Below are 18,642 nucleotides of genomic sequence, written 5' to 3'. Positions count from 1 at the left end.
CATTAGGGCGGCCCTGGGAAACCTCCAGGGACGATTTCAGTGGTAGCTATCTGAGCTTAAATGGGACAAAATCAGGAAATGAGCAGGATGAATTTTTTTGGATTTTAAAACAAGAGATAATTCTGAAAAGAATGAAAATGGGGTTTAAATGTCCTTAAGGTCCAGAGGGAAATGCAGCATCAGCTTATTCCTAGGCATTTAGCCAAGAAAGCCGAGGTGGCAATGCAGCAGGAGTGTGATCAGAAAAAGCACATCCCCTCGCGCCACGCTACAGACAGCGCGTTAACATCAACACGGCCTGGACACAATGGGCACGCCGCCAGAGATCACAGGAGGACGTTCGCATTGGAGAGAACCTGGTTGCCTTCATTAATGTCATAGGCACTCCCACGGAATACAAATGAGGACACCCACACACGCCCCACGGTGCTCTCTTACCTCCAACATAGGCCTGGCACTATCGTGGACAGAGAGAATATGTGTCACCTTGTTCTTGCTCAATTGTTCCGCATCTCTGGCATCTGTCAGAGAAGAAAGGGGATGGACATTTTGATATCTTTGCAACTTAATTGCTCCTAAAGTCTAACCAGAAAAAAAAAAACCCACAAAATGACTTGCATATTTCTTTCCTGAAACTTCGTAACTGACCATACATGTAGGGAATTTAGGGCTACTGCTTTCATATATTTTGCCTAACTTTCTTTCTTTTTTTTTTTTTTTTTTTTGAGACGAGTCTTGCTATGTTGCCCAGGCTGGAGTGCAGTGTCGCGATCTGGGCTCACTGCAAGCTCCGCCTCCCGGGTTCACGCCATTCTCCTGCCTCAGCCTCCCGAGTAGCTGGGACTACAGGCGCCCGCCACCACGCCCGGCTAATTTTTTTTTGCATTTTCAGTAGAGACGGGGTTTCACTGTGTTAGCCAGGATGGTCTTGATCTCCTGACCTCGTGAGCCGCCCGCCTTGGCCTCCCAAAGTGCTGGAATTACAGGTGTGAGCCACTGCACCCAGCCTTGCCTAACTTTATTTCTGATTGTCTCATCTTTTGACCCAGAGTGAGAAAGAAAAAAACTTTCTATGAGGAAGAAGAGTCCCATTAAATGATCAGGCACAGAAAGGCCTCTGTAATATAACAGCAGTCTCCTCTCACTCCCCCTTGAGCTAAATGGTTACCTTGAAGCCATCTGCTATGTGGTCCCTAGACTGATGCCAAGTAGCCATAAAATGCCATACATCATAGTTCAATATTGTATAGCCAGTCACTAGCCAATGTTATTTCTATAAACCAATGAGAATTCCTGCTGAACAATTTTTTGTAATCACCACTCTCCTTATTCGTCTTTTTTTCTTTAAAAACTTGAGCCCCTATTTTACTCTCCGGGGCACTCCCCAAGGCAACCTGAAAGTGTGTTTCAGGCTACAGTCCTCAAGCTTGGCTCAAATAAACTCTCTGTATTAATTTTGCCTCAGCTTCTTCCTTTTAGGCAACAAAAGTGTTAATCTAGAAATTGAAATGCACTTAGATTAATAAACGTTGTAATCATGATGGATTACATGGATCATATCATCAAGAAGGTAAATTTACGAGACCATTTTGTAGTCAGCATTTGTAAGAGATGACCTTAGGTCAGTCTTTTTGCATGAGACACATAATATTAGGGATATTTAAAATTTTTTTTTTAAATTCAATGGCCTCTTAATGATGAGAATTCTTAAAAAGCTAAATACAAAACCACTAACTCTAGAAGACAAAGGAACCTGCCCATTACTTCTTTCCCCAGATGTCAAAAGCAGGGACAGTTCTGGATTCAGACAGGACTGTGGTTTACATCATCTATATTCACTTCAAAGCACAATTAAAAAATGAAACTTTTTCTGGAAATTCCAAACAGAACTGTCTATCAGCTATCAGCTGGCTATTAAATTATCTCCACATGAAACTAGAAGATAACAAAATTATATTCCCTTCCAATGTTCCTACCTGCAAAAGGAAGACCAAATGGTGTGATCCCCTGAAGTGGAACCCTTCTACTAATCTACAAAACAGGGGGCCAGCAGAAAATGAGGAGGTCCACTTCCCTACACCCCCATCCCAGCCTGGCCAAGCTTTTCTAAATGATACAGGAGAAATGGATCGAAAGGCAAATGTTTAGGCCGGGCATGGTGACTCACACCTGTAATCCCGGAACTTTGGGAGGCCGTGACAGGCGGATTACCTGAGGTCAGGAGTGCGAGACCAGCCTGGTCAACATGGCGAAACCACGGCTCTACTAAAATTACAAAAATTAGCTGGGCATGGTGGTGTGCACCTGTAAACCCCACTACTCAGGAGGCTGAGGTAGGAGAATCGCTTGAACCCAGGAGGCGGAGGTTGCAGTGAGCCGAGATCGCCCCACTGAACTCCAGCCTGGGCAACAGAGCGAGATTCCATCTCAAACAAAACAAAACGAAACAAAACAACAAAGACAGGCAAATGTTTAATTATCATGGTTCTGGAGACTATTTCATGGCATGGGAAAATGCTCAGGGTATAATGTAAAGCAGGTACCAAACCATAAATACGACACAAACCCAACGTATAAAAATGCAGAGACAAACACACGGCAGGGAGCATGGCGGGACTGGTACAAAGACAGCCCCAGCTCAGAGACGGAATTACAAGGGTTTTCTTCCTTCTTTACAGTTTGTGTGTGTGTGTGTGTGTGTGTGTGTGTGTGTGTGTGTGTGTATGTGTGTTCTACATGAGTGGCTCTAAAGTTTAACACCCTATGAACTACCAAGAGGCTAGTCAGAAAGATCTACCCTGGGGCTGAGGAATCTCCATTTCTAACAAGCCTTGATCATGAAGCAGAAATCAAGAAACGTTGTTCTAAACATTCAGCAATGTCGGGAAGAAAAATTTAGGTAATATTAAAATAACAGTTTTAAGACTCTTTTCATTGCTCCAACCTCTCAGGCTTCAAATTCCAGGCTATTGCTTTCCCAGATTCAAATTTTTGAGCTTCAAATTTAGGGCTATTGTTTTCAAGTATTTTATCTAAGTTTATTTCTGACCGGCTCATCTTTTGACCCAAAGTGAGAAAGAAAAAACCTTTTTATACGAGGAACATGAGCCCTTTAAGTTATCAGGCTCAGAAACGCATCTATAATACAATAGCAGTCTCCTCTCACTCCTCCTTGAGCTAAATAAATAGTTACCTCAAAGCCACCTGCTATGGATGGCAGCCATCTACATAGCCCATGGGGACTCACTGCCAACCCCGAACCCCTCACAAGTTGGGGTACCAGCAAGGCTAGCTTAGAATTAATTAGGCAGAAGCTAGAATCGTTTTGGAAGCCACAGGCAGCCAGTTCCCACATTCACACCAAAATGGGATTTTCCAATCGCCACCAGCATGGACATTTTAGACAAGCAGTGAAACAGACAAAGCCACAGCTTCGGCACTCACAGAACCTGGAGGAGGTGGGGCAGGGACCCAGTAGAGGCAGGGCAGCCTGACAGTGCTAGCTCATCTGACCCTCCCACCTGGCTCCTCCAGACACCCATTCCACCTGGCATTTGAATGTCAACAATCCATATTTGTTTCAATCTACTTTTCTCCTTTCACAACAGCTTTATTGAGATATAATTCATATACCCTAATATGGACCCTGATCAAGTATATGATTCAATGGTTTCATACATTCACAAGGCTGTGCAATCATCACGATATATAACTTTAGAACATTTTCTTCACCCAGTAAATATGCTTTGATAATACAGAGTGAATCTTTTTAAAGTGGCCTGGGAAAAAAAAGTATACATTTCTGAATAGAGAAGACCACTCGATATCACCCAACAGCCCACTGCCTGCTGGACTCCAAAGCACAGGGAAGCACTCTGGGGCCAGCGCATCCCCTCTTCCTCACTGCACGCCAACACCATGTTCCCTGATGCATCCTTTCCCGTAAGGCACAGGCTCTGCCACTTACTTGAGAGTTCATAAAATGCTTAATCAAACCTGCTGGGTGATGACACTGGAACTTTAATTCTTACAGACTTCCCATTATTGATTGTCCTGGAAGGCGACCCACAACCATGAGCAGCGAGGTAATGAGCTGGGAATCCAGCTGTAAGGGTCAGGGTGGAGTTCCCTAATGTGCACAGACACAAGCTTGTATATTTCAAACTAGCTCCTCCTGAGCACAAACCTACAGGGCAGAACTTAGCGCTCTGGTGCTCAACATGGGGTCCTCCGACCGGCAGCACAGCATCACCTGGAGCTGACCCCACCCCAGGTCTACTTGATCACCTGGAGCTGACCCCACCCCAGGTCTACTTGATCAGAACATGCACTTTAAGAAGAATCCCAGAAGGTCCTGTGCACCCTAACACCGAGCCCTGGAGGGAATGACCTTTGGCCTGGTGCCAGTGGGCCCCTCCCCACCTGGCAGTCCCAAATGCAACAGGTTAGTAATTCATAAAACCGACAGGAAGGTCACCAGTTAGAATTCATGTGGAAAAAATAAGTCTGGATGGACATATGCTGACCTATTAAACATGGTGATTTTGTCTCAGTAAGCTGACAGCAGACTACCTCTGACCAGGCTGGCCTTGTCCAAACAACTGGGTACCCACCAGGACTGTCTGTCTTACTGGCAGACACAGAACACAAGCTCAAGACTGCGAACATGGTCTCAATGCACACCACTCACGTACACACAGTACCTAAGAGTGCTCCCACTTTTCTAGAATTCTGTGGACATCTTCAAACAATGAGGGCTTCCTCTATCAGCTGACATCCACTGTTGCTGGTGCCAAGTTGTAAGGAAGCCACGGACCCACCCTCCGGTCCAGGGAGGGGCTGCTCTCTCTGGCTTCCACTCCCTGCCTTCCCTCCTGGCGTCTGGGCAAAGCTGCCTGCTGCATCCTGGAGCCTCAACAGAGAGGCTCTCACAAAGCATTGAAGACCCAAAGAGCGGGCTCCAGAGCTGGGTTTGTTTGTGGTTCTTCTCCAGGAGGAAAAATCACCAGGTGCTGCAAAACCATTTGTGGATTCATTACAAAGTCTTTTTTTTTTTTTTTTTTTTTAAGGGTTGCAGAGTGACAGGCGAGGGATCCTACTGACAGGAAGGAGGGAAGAGGAGAAGGAAGGAAGGGAGGGAGAGAAGTGGGGAGGGAAGAGAGCAAACGGGAAGGGGAAGACACGGGAGGGGAGGAAGGAGAAGGGACAGAAGAAGGGAGTGACTGTTTATGTTCCTTTCTACTCTACTGGTTCTTGTGTTACAAGAGGCACATATTACTCGTGATTTTAAAAGAGCAGGATAAATGACTATATGAGATGCCAAGCAAGAGCACAGATGACAGCTGGATTCACCGCCCAGGAAAAAAGAAAGAGGCCACATTCCACATTGGGTTTCTACCCTCGCCAGCCGACGCCACCCAGCTGCCTACTGCAGACCTGGCATCTATCGGGCTCCCATGGCAGTAGCAGTGAGTGTGTGGGTGCTTATTTCTCAAGGCACCAGGTATTGGGCACTGAGCCCACCGAGGGCATCACCCATTGTCTGGGTCAGCCCCACTACAGCCCTGTGAGACAGACGACATCTTCCCAGTCTACACCCCCAGGTGTGTAACTCATGTGAGGACACACACCGGCCCCTTCCTGTTCTGCACCTGCTGTTGGACTCTGATAGCCTGAGGACTGGGATGCTGGTCCACATTCAACTCCCAGCACATCGTGTGTTCCCGACAAGCTTGTGCAATGAACAAGTGAATTCACAGCACAATTGGGGAAAATACTTCCTCTCCTTCGAGCCACTCGCCAATTCACTGTACTCTCATTCCTTTCTTTTAGATAAGTCTTGTACCTGGAAAGCGTTTAATAAATATTTGGCTAACGAGTGAATAAAACACAACCTCATACCAATATCAGAATAACTTAAGGTAATAACAGCATTAACCCTATGAACAAGGAGAGGTGGCGGGCTGTTTACAACACTCTCATAGACGAAACCACAAAGCACAAGATCCAGGAACTTGCAAGGAGTCCTATGTCATTGAATATTTAGAAAACAGGTATAGCTTGTAGTGTGAAAAGAGTTTTAAATATTTCCTTAAAGCTGTCCTTCCAAAAAAGGTAACCTTTCATGATTAAGGCTACAACTCTCACATACCTTTGTCAGAAGTGTTGAATTTGGTTCATATTTATTAAAATTTTTAATTTCAAGCCTTTCATCTAGTAATTCTACTTCTAAGAACTTATCCTAAACTCTGTTCTCAAAGACACTCCCTTTCCCCATGAAAACAGCTAATAACTCACTAAATAACTCCGACGTTTGCTACATTAATGTATCCCGGCCTCCTCACCACAAAGGGTTTGCTGCTTTTTCAGAACTACAAAGCTTACTAATTTAGCAAGTCCAGTACTATTTTTAACATGTTCTCATAGCAATTAGCAGCTCTCTGTGCTCAATTCTCTTTGAGGCCTATTAGTGAGCTGGGGGGATATGGGGGTGTGTATGGAAATAGACATTATAGAGAAGTAATAAAGATTATTTGTACAATCAATTTGAATCTGAACTTAGAAATTTCAGCAACATCCAGAAAGCCAACAGGAGTGGCCATGTTCTGGCTTGTTAGGGAAGGGAGGAGCATTAGCTGCCTATGACACGGTCTGGCTCTGTCCAACCTAACGTGAGTGGGGACCTGCCTGCCAGCTTCCCAGGTCTCTCCCATCCTATAAGGGCCCCTCATCTCTATCTTCCCACCTCATCTCAGTGATTCACTTACACAAACTCTGAATGTCACCTGGCAGGGGGACTTGGCCCCTCCCTGGAGGCCGACAAGCCCAGTGACCACCGTGCTCCAGAGCTGAGTGAAAATAGAGTCAAGAGCTGACAGTAAATCAATCGGTACTGAACAAGTGGCAGGAAATGTGTGAGAAGAGAAGCACCAGATGAGAAGAATCTGCCAGAGATGAAATTGTCACTCTTGTTTCCCGGGTGGCTTAAAAAGAATGGGCTTCTGAAAATTCCTCAACAGTAACTAAAAAATGAAAGTTGTAAAAGGTTATAAATAAGTCACGTGATTGCTAAATGTGCCTGTTGCCCAACACCTTTCGATGATAATGTTCCAACGGGTGTGGAGAGCTCAAAGGAGAACCAGCGCAGAGCTGGAGCGGGCACAGCCTCACACCACTCCATCAGGTGACGGCCAAGGGGCTGCGGTGCACCCAGCAAGGGGCTTGGGTGCAAGTGGGGGCCACTCCCAGAACAGACTGTAGACTGAGTCTATACTTTGCCTGTCAGTCTCACACATGAGAAGTCTAAAGCTGATCTTTTAAAAAGTGAACTCACTTTTGGTGGAAACAGTCCAAGTGTCCACGAACAAATAAATGGAAGCAAAATGAGGCCTATGCACACAATGGAGTATTATTCAGCTTTAAGAAGGAAGGCCATTCAGACACACACTACAACATGGATGAACTGTGACACTGCTCCGTAAAATAAGCCAGTCCCCAAAGCACAAATACTGTATGATTTCACTAAGAGGAGGTTCCGAGAGTCGTCAGATTCATAGAGGCAGAAAGCAGAATGGGGCTGCCCGGGGCTGGGAGGAGGGATGGGGAGTTGGTGTTTTAAGGGAACATGAAAAGTCCTGCAGGATATTGGTGATGGCTGCACAGCAATGCAAATTACTTAAAGCCACTGACCTATACACTTTAAAATGGTCAAGATGACACATTTTATGTTATGTGTATTTTATCACAACAATAAAAAAGCAAGAACTCACCTTTGAAGTTGCCGATGTACAGGCCAGGCAGGATCTAGGAGACAGACAAACACAGACATGAGCATGGCAGACTCTAAGTGGATGGTGTTGCAGAAGGGGGCCTCATCCAGCAGCAGGATCCCTGCAAAGGCCAGGTGCTTCCCCAGTACAGCACCTCTCTGACAGACACGCAGGTGACCCAACATCCCCAGCGGCCTGTGGAAGGCTGTGGGTTGGTGCCCAACGACTCGCTGGGTTTAGGGCCCGGCTTCAACCCCGTCATCCTCATTTGCAGCCCTGCAGTGCTGGTGGGCATTCTGAGGGTCCAAGTCCCCTGCCCCACCTGCCCACCCTGGCCCCACAGCCCTGGGGGCCCCGCAGCTCTGCACTCTGCTGCACGAGGCCACTGCACACACGGCGCCCACCGCACACACGGTGCCCACTGCAGGCGGTTACACTCCCGCCCACCTCACCCTTGGCCTGTCCTGAGCACCGAGTCCAGGGTTGGACCCCAGCTCAGTGATGGCAGCCCTCTGTGTCCCCTGTGTGGCGATGCTGTTGCGAGGGCATGACCAAGTGAAGGCCCATCTTTCTGTCGGGGAAAACTCCTTGGGCAGCAAATGAATCCTGTTGCTCACTGCTGCCTCCCCAGCCCCAGGCCAGGATGACAGTCAACAAGGGGTTGTTAAATAAATGATCCAACCTCCAAATATATGCAAGTTGATGAGAACACATCTTTGTTGCAAAATGTCAACTTCTTCTAAGGCAGTGGTTCTCAAACCAAACTCCCCATCAGAACTCCAGAATCTGTTAAAAATACACATTTCTGGGCAAGCCCTCCTCTCCACCTCCAGCCCCCATATGGAATGATTTAGCAGATCGGCAATGAGAAATGGGGGTGGTTTCACACCCACGATTTGCAAAATAGGATGCAAATTCTTGTCTTGCCAGCACTTTGCATGGACACTCTGAAATTTAAATAAGGACACAGTACCACTCGTTAAAGTATGCTCACTATATCTCTTGCCACGATTTCCAAGCACATACAACCAGCTCGTTTTGGTGACGCTTCACCACAAATCCCTGGATGTCCTAGCCTCGCCCCACTGTCTGCCATCCCCGCAGCTCCCCTATCTTCCTTCACTCCCACTGAGAAAGTCGAAAGAGCCTGTAGTACGGTTCTTCATGTTTGCTGATTTCTTCAAGCACCTTCCTGACCACTGGCTGCTAATGTCTGTGTCTGCACGCCAGCTGCAGAGACAGCCTAGAGTGTCCTCTTTGGCAACAGAGGCAGCAGGGCTGGTGGCACATTCAGTGTCCACTGGCTGTAGCATCAGCATCTTGTGGTAGCCCCAGAAATGCTCTCACTGACCAGTTACAGCATCTGCTCCTGCCAAGGTTGCCCCTGAGTCTGGCTCTCCAGCCTTCCAGGCTGTCTGTCCTGTTCTACCTAAGGTAACCACATTTGGATGCTGTTGCTTACAACCAAGGACCCTGATGCGGGCTTTCAACCTGGAAAAATGCATAAACGCAGAAGAGTGCACAGATCTTGAGGAAAGTCACAGGCACAGCAGGTCTGTTCCTGCCCTGCCTCTAGTACCGAGACCTACCCGCCCTGCTAGGACCAGCTCAACCAGGAACCCTCCAGAGATCACTCCGACAGGAGACTCTGCCTTCTCTGGACTTCACTGCTGCTCATTTGCCATTTACTTCCACGCAGCAGCTCTCCCACTCATGTGCTCCCCTCTGAATTCCTGCAGCAGCTTCCTAGTGAGCTCCCTACCTCCAGACTGAGTGGTCCCTCCAAAGGATTCCTCAAACCGTCTCAAGGTGCAAAGTTGATTGTGTGACTCTTCAGCTTAGGGCTCCATGTAGCTTTCAGGATGAAACCCAAATTCTACACCTTGGCAAGGGAGACCTTTCAGGAGTGGACCCTCAAATGTCTTCAGCCTGAGCCCAAGCCCAAAGGCATTCTCCAATCTCACCCACATCTAAGGAGGTGAGCACGGTGCAACCAACCAACATGGCCATGCAGAGACGCAGGCCAGGGCCCCCAAATTCCAGGCTGTTTTATGGGAAACAGCCCAATTTTCAAATATTGCCAATTAAATTTTAAAAACCACTAAAATACTGTGGTTGACAAACTAAACCCATCTGTGGGCTGACCAGGGCCCATGGACCTCCAGTCTATGATCTCTACCTGCTGCCTGTATCTTCTTTGTAAATATATTTTTGAACTTGATTGGTTCTCCCTTGGGTAGGTACTCAAGTCAATATTTCTCCAATGAATGAGTGAACAGACAATGTGAACAGGGTGAGAGGAAAGAAGAGAGAAAAAATGATGATGAGTGAAGCCTGATGCAAGCCATGCCAGGGAGAGAGAACGCTGCCCCTTTCTGCCCTGAGTGCATTTCCACACGGGAAACGGTGCCTGGCCACACCTGCAGCACGGGCCTGGCGCTGGGCAGAGCAGCACCCGAGGAGCTGCTGCAGCAGCGTGCTGGCAAGGATGGGAAGTCTGACTGAGGAGGCAACTTGTTAAAAGGAATTGAAGATGAGTATTTTACATACATTTTAAATATTTTTAAGTAACGTAAAGAGAAGTAGAAAGCAGGTTGCTCAATCCCTCTCAGTAGTCATAGTATGATTCTCTTCCATATAGAATTACCAACAAGATTAAGCAGGGCTGCTTTCAAGGAGACTAAATAAAAGGCCCATGAATATTTCAACTTCTACACTAGTCAGCTTCATAATTCAGACTTGAAACCCAAAAATTTTGACCCATCTACTTTCACGATATTTTTGTTGCTGGTAATCCCTGAGTACAGAGAAGGAGAACATGAAATACAATCAAATAATTTTCCAGCAGAGAGATGATTTATAGAGGAGACCTGGGAACAACAAGGTGTTCATCTGGAACAACCTGGCCGACCAGTCAGCCCACGCAGGAGCTGAGCTCAAGCCAGAAGCAAGAAAAACAGAGAGAAAACGAAATCATTACCACTGGTAGAAAGCAAGGACAAGGTGGAAAAAAAAGTCTGTAAAGGCAACCTGGGAATGTCTCACTATGCTAAAGTAATCAGCACAGAATTGATGCTAATCATCTTTGGGCCTCTGAAACTGCTGTTCTTTCCCTTTGCTGGGGACGCTGTTCCTGAGTGGCCTCCCACAAGATGACCGTTGCCAGGGAGGTCTCTCCTGACCACCAAACTCCCTGGCACTCTCTCTCTCATATCGCCTTGTTTTATTTTCTTCACCACATTTATCAGTGACGAAATGGCTGTATTCATCTCCTTACTTTCGGACTGATCTTGCAGCAGGGGGTGCATCCCTCTTGTCTCCTAATGTGTCCCTAAAACCTGCCCAGAGTCTAACACACTAAGAGGAAGTCAGTGAATAAATGGTGACGAAACAGCACAGGCCACCGAGGAAGATGGTCTCTGGCATTCCGCAGGTCAAAGATTCCTGTTTTCTGTTAAAGACTGTCTGGGCACAGACAATATAGGCAGAGTCCTTCTGCAGAAGTGCTTTGAAAGCACCCTAAAGATTTTCCACGCTTGATGATCCCTCCTGATGGATAGCTTCACACCCACGCACTATACTGTGCTAACTCCAGCTTCACAGAAATGCAAAAACACAAATCCTCAGCCACAAAAACGCACTTAAGCACAAAAGAATACTGCTTCTAAGGCAGGAAATATTTTGAGTTTATTTTTTAAACATTTATTTTAGTCCTTCAGGATGCATGGCATCTGAGAACCCCACCCAAACTGATGCTGAGAAGTAAATTCCTGAGCAAGCAGCTGCACAAGGCCATGTGTGGGGTGGGGTGGCAGCGGAATCTTAATTCTTTCTATGTCAGAAAGGACTTTCTGGGTTTCAAAGCCAGGCATGAAGGGGAAAACTTTGGTGGATTCCTTGAAGGGTTAAATGTCACAGAGACGTTTTAAATGCCATTTGGCCATGGACTTAACCAGTTTGCATATAGAAAGGGAAGAATATGAGAATACTCTCCTGGGCCCTTAGAACACTGCCTTTAACATCTGTTCTTCAACATGAAATAAAAATGTAATATTAAATAGAGAAAAGAGAGAGCCCTCGGGGGTTGGTGTAGAGGAAAGGAACCAGAGCCCACCGGCACGTAGCCATCTGTCTGTCAGTCCTGCAGCAGTGGCTGAGTGTGCATTTCCTGCAGGAGGCTCCTCTCTAAGCTGCCTGGGACCAATCTGCATGGTAGGGTCTTCGTGTCTTTCATATTAACAACTCACTACAGGATCTAACACAGTGCCTTGACTGTGTTCAATAATAATACGATGAACAGGTGAATGGATGGATGACTGTATTATGCAGGCAACCAAGTCACCTGCTGCCAGGCGGAAACAAATGAATTTAGCAGCACAAAGGTGCCTGATCTTCCAGCCCCTTCCCGTATGAAAACAGAGCTTCTCAACCCTGTTAAGCCCCTATTCCATCTTTTGATAACTCTCCAGTTATAGATCACACAGGCCTCAGGAAATTCTGAGAGGAAGAACCCTCAATAGTGGTTCTCAACTGGGGATGATTTCACTCCCCAGGGGATATCTGCCAACGTCAGGGACATTTTTGGTTGTCACAGGTGGGGAGGAGGTGCTACTGGCAACTATTGGGTGAAGATCTGAGATGTTGCTAAACCTCTCATAATCCACATGGCAGTCTCACAAGCAATTATCCTGAAATGTCTACAGGTGCAGCCGTTGAAGAACACCGGTCTATGCCTAGAGGGGACATATTCTCCTTGAATTATAATCCTTTCCCAACTATACTCCCTCATCTTCCTAACAGGGCAAGAGCCATCCTCAAACAAGTGTCAGTCACATCCAAGAACACTCAAAACAGACTGTATTTGCACTTTACAGTTTGGAAAAATGTGTTCTAATAAATTCCCATTTGCTTCTCCCAATAACCCAATTAGTAATTGGGGAAGGTATCATTACCCTCATTTTACAGCCAGTAAGGAGACTGGATTAGCTAACCACCTAAGGTCTTATAGTTCTATACATCTATGAATCCAGGAAGGAAAAAAATGCTGAAGCTTAGAAACATTTAAGTGACTTGTTCAGGATCACACCCATGAAGCAGCAGTGGTGGAGGTGCCCCAAATCAGGCTTTCTGTTAGCCAGCCCCTCTTAGCAACAGTGGGCTCCCCATGGAAACAAGATGCACCCACTGAAGTGAGGCCTCCCAGCACCATGAGAGGCTTCCTGAGAAGCACAGGGATGGCAGCCATTCCCACCAGGCAGGGTGCTTTCAGAGGACACACAGCAGGCAGGAAGGAAGAGGCCACAAGACCAGGCAGGCCGGATGCTTGATGAGCTAAACGAACCCTGGCAGTCAGTGGAGGGCAAGATGCCAACCAGAGGGTCCTCATATCGTGCCCTAGAATGCAAGGCCTCAGCCCACTTTTAGGCTGATCAAGATAAAGACTTCTCGCACATGAGAAGCATTTGGGGCAGCCTTCTCTGACATAATGTTTGGCTAGAGACTACTCGTTTGTTTTGTTTTTAATGGGGTATTGTAGTACTGAAGACTAATAAGTAGACAGGATAGGAGTTTTGTTTATAGGCTCTCCCCCAAAAGATTTGAGGGTTCAGACTCGAGAGAACTTTGAGTCAACTAGGAGTTTTCAAAGGCTCCACAGGAACACGACATTTGCATGCAACACCCTGTTTAGTTTAACGCTAATCTTACCAGAGACATTTACTAGACTAATATCTTAGCAGCGTGGTGAGGCACTCTGCATTGTGGCTGAGCCAGACTGTGGCTTTGAGTCCAGGCTGTGCTACTCACCAGCTGGGTGACCCTGGCAGTTCCCTTAGCCTCTGTGTACAACCAGAAAACAGGCATGAAAATAACAGGATCTACTTCATGGAGTTGTGGCTTACTCTATGTGGTAAAGAACTCAAAACACACCATAAACTCATTGGCGATTATAATTTTGGCCAGTGTGGGGCATCTACCTAGGAATTGCACACACAAACAAAAACAATAAAAAAATAGTTTTAGTTTCTTGCCTGTAATTACCCTCTTCCTTATCAATGTCAAACATAAAGGAAGAGAGGAGGTGATTTTGGCTATTTGACAAGTAATCGAAGCTATGAGGAGCTTTTCAAGTTACTTTTTAGGAATTTTAAAACTTACTTGGGATGAATTAGCATCTCAGCTCAAAGGAAAGACTTTTCCTATCTTCAAAATCAGTGGAGACTGGGGTCCAAACCCAGTTCTGCCCTGCCTAGCATTACTTATGCTACCTAACCTCTCCAAATCTCCATTCCCCAATCTGGGCAAATATAAGGTCGTTTGACCTCATAGGGCTACCGTGAAGCTGAGATTTTATAAAGTGTTAAAAAAAAATGGTTCACAACTGTGTTGTTGTTGGTTTTTTTTTTTTTTTTTTTTTGAAACAGGGTCTCGCTCTGTCGCTCAGGCTGGAGTGCAGTGGCACAATCACGACTCGCTCCAGCCTAGACTTCCCGGGCTGAGGTGATTCTCCCACCTCAGCCTCCCAAGTAGCTCGGACTACAGGAACAAGCCACCACACACTCGGCTGATTTTTTTTTTTTTTTTTTTTTTTTGTATTTTTGGTAGAAACAGGGTTTTGCCATGTTGCCCAGGCTGGTTCCAAACTCCTGGACTCAAGCAGTCCACCTGCCTCAACCTCCCAAAGTGCGGTGATTACAGGCACGAGCCACCATGCCCAGTCCTGCCTTCATTTCCTCATCTTTAATTTTCTAGACGATAAAAGCCTTTTTCCCCTCCATCTTCTGTATAATCTGCTGCGTATACCTAACGGAAACGGGCACAATATTCTGCCGTACAGGAGACCGGAATGTACTGACAAGAAGAGCTACCACAGGGATGTGAATGATAAAAACTGCTGTCCCAAAGCAGTCAGAATGCAGTCTGCACCGTTTAGACCAGAAATGCTCTTTTGCCAAAAATGACCAATGTGTACCAGATTGGAAAGAAATCTTGTCCCAGTAACCTCAGGGCACACACATTCCAAGTTATGTCAGTTCCAACATATTTATAAACGTTCTTAGAAAAGGATTTCTAGGGTTAGCACCTTCCACTGATTCTGCAAATCAACCATTCTTCTTTTTTTACAGATGAAGCCTCGTTCCAAGTCACACAGTAATATATGGAAAAGTTCTAGTTAAGTTTCTTAAGTTACTGGCCTCCCGAGATCTACTTTGCCACTAATGAACCTTGTGATTTGGGGTAGTTCCTCCTGATCTCACGTTAAACATGTTTACTGCAGCAGGACTCCTTGCCTGGGCTGAACGCCCCTTCTAGGTCACTTTCATCCCATCTTCTTCTTTCCCCACTTTTCTGAAATTGCCTATTTTATCCTCTGGAGCCTCTACTCCTCCCTACCTTGTGTTTGTTCTCTCTCTCAGTCCCACACACATACACACCCTGTGTTGTGCAACACAGCAGCCATTAGCCACAGTGACTATCGAGTACTTCAAATGTGGCTAGTCCAAAATGAGATGTGATTTAGGCATAAAATACACGCTAGACTTTGAAGGTTAAGGGATCTGGGGGTCCCGAGATTTTTCCTTTCACAAAGACATAGTAAAAAACATGGAATCGTCCATGAATAACTTTATATATTGGTTACATGTTGAAACAATAGTTTTAATATATTGTTAAATAAAATATGTTATTAAAATTAATTTCACCGGTTTATTTTTTAATGTGGCTACTGGAACATTTTAAGTTACATATATGGCTCGCATCATATTAGTGCTGGACAAGTGTTGATCTACACTGAAGGTTCTGTGAAGGATCTTTGGGTCATTTACCACTGCACTCCCTTTTCCTCCCTCCCCACACACTAGCACAACACCTGGCTCATAGTATGTATATAATCAATAAGTGTTGAAGCAGGAAAGTCTCTAAATCTCTCTATACATATATTTCTTCATTTATACACTGTGAGTCTCTATTCACAAGATAATAAAAGTCAAGAAATTGATTACCCATTTTGAAAGGTAAAAAGTATATGAATATTACTGCTTTTGTTGAAAAGCATGAAAATAACGTTGATCCCTTAGGCTACCATCTGTATTCCTAAATATATTTTTTGAATTGTATTACACAAATACTGTAAAATTAAATGCTGAAAACGGTGGAGAGTGAACAGCTCAAGTGGGAAAAGCTGTAGAAACAGCCAAAGGAAAGCTGAGATATCACCACCAATGGGAAGGCAAACGGAGCCCACAAACTTATGATGACCATCTTTATTGTTCTGTTTTAATTTAAAAAGCAGAAGGCTCGTGGTGCTGATGGATTCCAGTGCTCATGGGAATATAATACAAGTATTTATCCAAGAGAGAGATAGTCTGTTTCCAAACTTGATCACTCGCCAAAAAAAAAAAAAGTGAATACAATTCTCTTTACCAAAATACCCCAGTATTGATATGCAGGCCCCAAACACACAACAGGTCTTTCACAAACTGAGTAACCAGGACACAATAAACATGACATGGGCATGCAAAAAGTTAGCTAGGTTTTCCCTGGACTGACCCCCACTGCATTTTCCCTTCCCTACCGTGAATCCGCATTTGCAATACTCCAGCCCCAACACCCAAACCACTGCTGACCCAGTGCTGAGGGACAAGAAAAAAACACAGCCACATTGCCATCCCCACCCAGTGTGGAAGCTGACAGCATATAGAGATGTGGGTGGGTGGAGCACAATGAAAAAGTGAAGCAAAAGGACGACTCATCTAATCCAGGACCATTCAAAGACCTGTAAAAAGGTACTTGTCTTTGTTGCGGGCTTTGTAAAGTCTTGTGACTCCTTCCTTGAAACCAGCCAAGTACCAAATAACAAAATCCTTAACCTTGTGGTTCACATGAATACACCCCGGCAACTCTCAGCTGCCAGAGCTGGAATCTGGCAACTTCCTTGGACAGAAAGGGCTAGCCCACGGCCCGGGAAGTGAGGTGCGGGAAACAAAAGAACACAGGGTGGGGCCCAGAAATTGACGGGACAAATGGAGCAACACAGATTTTCTACAAGGCCTCATCAGCGCGAGCAGCCAGCAACAGGTTGCCCTTGTCGCAGAAGTCACATAACCTAATCAACTCTGAATCTTTTCTCTCCTTCCCACTATCCAGAAACAGCTCAGGACTTAGGACTCTGTTAACTTCTCTGTCCACAAGAAAAACTTATCTGTGCTCACAGGCACACACACAGAATGTGAGGAGAAAGAGGAAATTACAGAGGACACCCGTTTACTAATGATGTCGGGGGGCGGTGGTGATGCTTCAAGAGCGTAGTTTGGGAGCGAAGAGGAGGGCAAAAAAGAAACCACATCCATTCGGAGCTCAGCTGATCTCTCGGCAGAACAAGTGTCAAAGCTTTTAAAGGGCATGGCTTGTTTCAGCCACAAAAACGCACCGGCTGGCAAGGCAGGCGGCTGGGGGCCGCCTACCCGGAAGCCGGGTGGGGTGGGGGCGGGAACACCTCCGAACCCCGACTCCGCAGTCGCCGCCCAGGCGCGCCGCCCCTCCCTCCGCGCCCGTCCCCACCGCGGGAAAGGGCACCCCGGGCTCGAGTCGTCGGGCAGCCGACGCCGGCGAGACGGCAGGGCAGCTAGCACGGGGCGGCGGGCACCCGTCGGAGAGGAGGCTGGAGAGCGGAGGCAAACCCAGCGCGAACGAGGGAAGACGTTACCTTGTTCATCCCATTCCCCATGGTGGCTGAAGGCGAACGCTAGCGCCCCGGCCGTGTGGTCGCAGGCTCACTATGGCATGTTACAGGGAGGAGGAGCGGCGGGGCGGGCGGGGAGGAGGCGCGCGGGAGGGGCTGAGTGCTCGCAGTGTCAACAAGTCAGCGGCAGGGACCGGCCGGGCAACCCAGGGCGCTCCAGAGACCCGGCGTGAAAGGCAGGGCTTTCTGTGCGGCGGCCTAGAACTTCCCGGCGGGAGCCGGGCAGGGGCACCGGAGCCTATGCCGGGAAATGGTCCCGCCTTGCCGGTCCCCGCCCCCGTACGCACCGGGCAGGCCCAGCGTCCCTCCTCGGTCCGCCCGCCCGCACCCTGGGACTTGTAGTCGGGTTCCTGGCTGCCGCGCCCCACCCTGCCCTCGCGGACCCCGGCTCCCGGCCGCCGGGCGTGGGAGGCACTAGGCTCGGGCTCCCAGGCGGCAGGTCCCGGAGGCCAGAGCGCGTGCGCGGCCCGAGCCGCCCCGCCGGGACGCCCGAGGCTGCGGGGCGGGGCCTGGCGGACGCGCAGGCGCTGCTCTGACCGGGCGGCTGCGCTCGTCTCGGAGCTCGCTCCAAGGTCGGGGGTCTGCAGATCCCCTTTGGCCTTTTCCCCTGGGGCGACTCCGGGGGCCAGTTACCAGCAGTCGCTACCCAGCCTTGGCTGCCTCCGTGAATCAGGTGCTAATCAGAGGCCTGGTCTCTGGGGGCTCCCCTGCCTGGGTTTTCTGAGTGCGGCAGATTTAGGCTGGGGGATTTCCTGCGGTCCTGCCCCACGCAGCAAGACCGAGAAGGCTCGCCTGGTGGGAAGAGGTGGGCTACGTGACTCACCCCGGGGAGGCCTGACCTCCCTACCCTGGGGGAGCGGATGGCTGGATCTCTGACCTCAGACCTCACGGCCTTAGATGATGTGTGTCCCTTAATGTCTGCATTGTGGTTCTGTCTGGAATGGATCAATTTCTAGCCTGTAGCAGAATTGTTTTGGGTATTCTATCAACGTTATTAAATTCTTAAGTTTCTCTCCGGCGACAGAATCCTGAGCCAGTGGTTTTTCTTTTTAATTTATGTATCCTCAACAATGTCCCGAACATAGTAGGTGCTTAATAAATATTTGCTGAATGAGTACATGCGTCAATCTGATG

General features: G+C 47.4%; 1 protein-coding gene across 9 annotated transcripts in view; it reads right to left on the bottom strand.

The window, feature by feature from the left end:
* DUSP22 (dual specificity phosphatase 22) overlaps positions 1-17,970 on the bottom strand; it is a 55,721-nt gene extending 37,751 nt beyond the window's left edge. For 3 of the 9 annotated variants that reach the window (XM_063725304.1, XM_063725303.1, XM_009241386.4), the window contains exons 1-3: positions 17,473-17,955; positions 7,770-7,803; positions 439-521 (exon numbers count right to left, since the gene is read on the bottom strand). In XM_063725304.1, the coding sequence (XP_063581374.1) occupies positions 439-521; positions 7,770-7,803; positions 17,473-17,493 (138 nt within the window). In that variant the 5' untranslated portion in view covers positions 17,494-17,955. Of the gene's footprint in view, positions 1-438; positions 522-7,769; positions 7,806-17,472 lie in introns of those variants that run through there. The other 6 variants (XM_002816339.5, XM_009241385.4, XM_063725306.1 and 3 more) reach the window with 6 other exon arrangements.
* Positions 17,971-18,642: the final 672 nt, after the last annotated feature.

Source organism: Pongo abelii, chromosome 5 (assembly GCF_028885655.2).
Source record: "Pongo abelii isolate AG06213 chromosome 5, NHGRI_mPonAbe1-v2.0_pri, whole genome shotgun sequence".
NCBI classification, from domain to species: Eukaryota; Metazoa; Chordata; class Mammalia; order Primates; family Hominidae; genus Pongo; species Pongo abelii.
The sequence above is the reverse complement of the archived record's forward strand: the minus strand, read 5'-3'. Positions and strand labels throughout refer to the sequence as shown.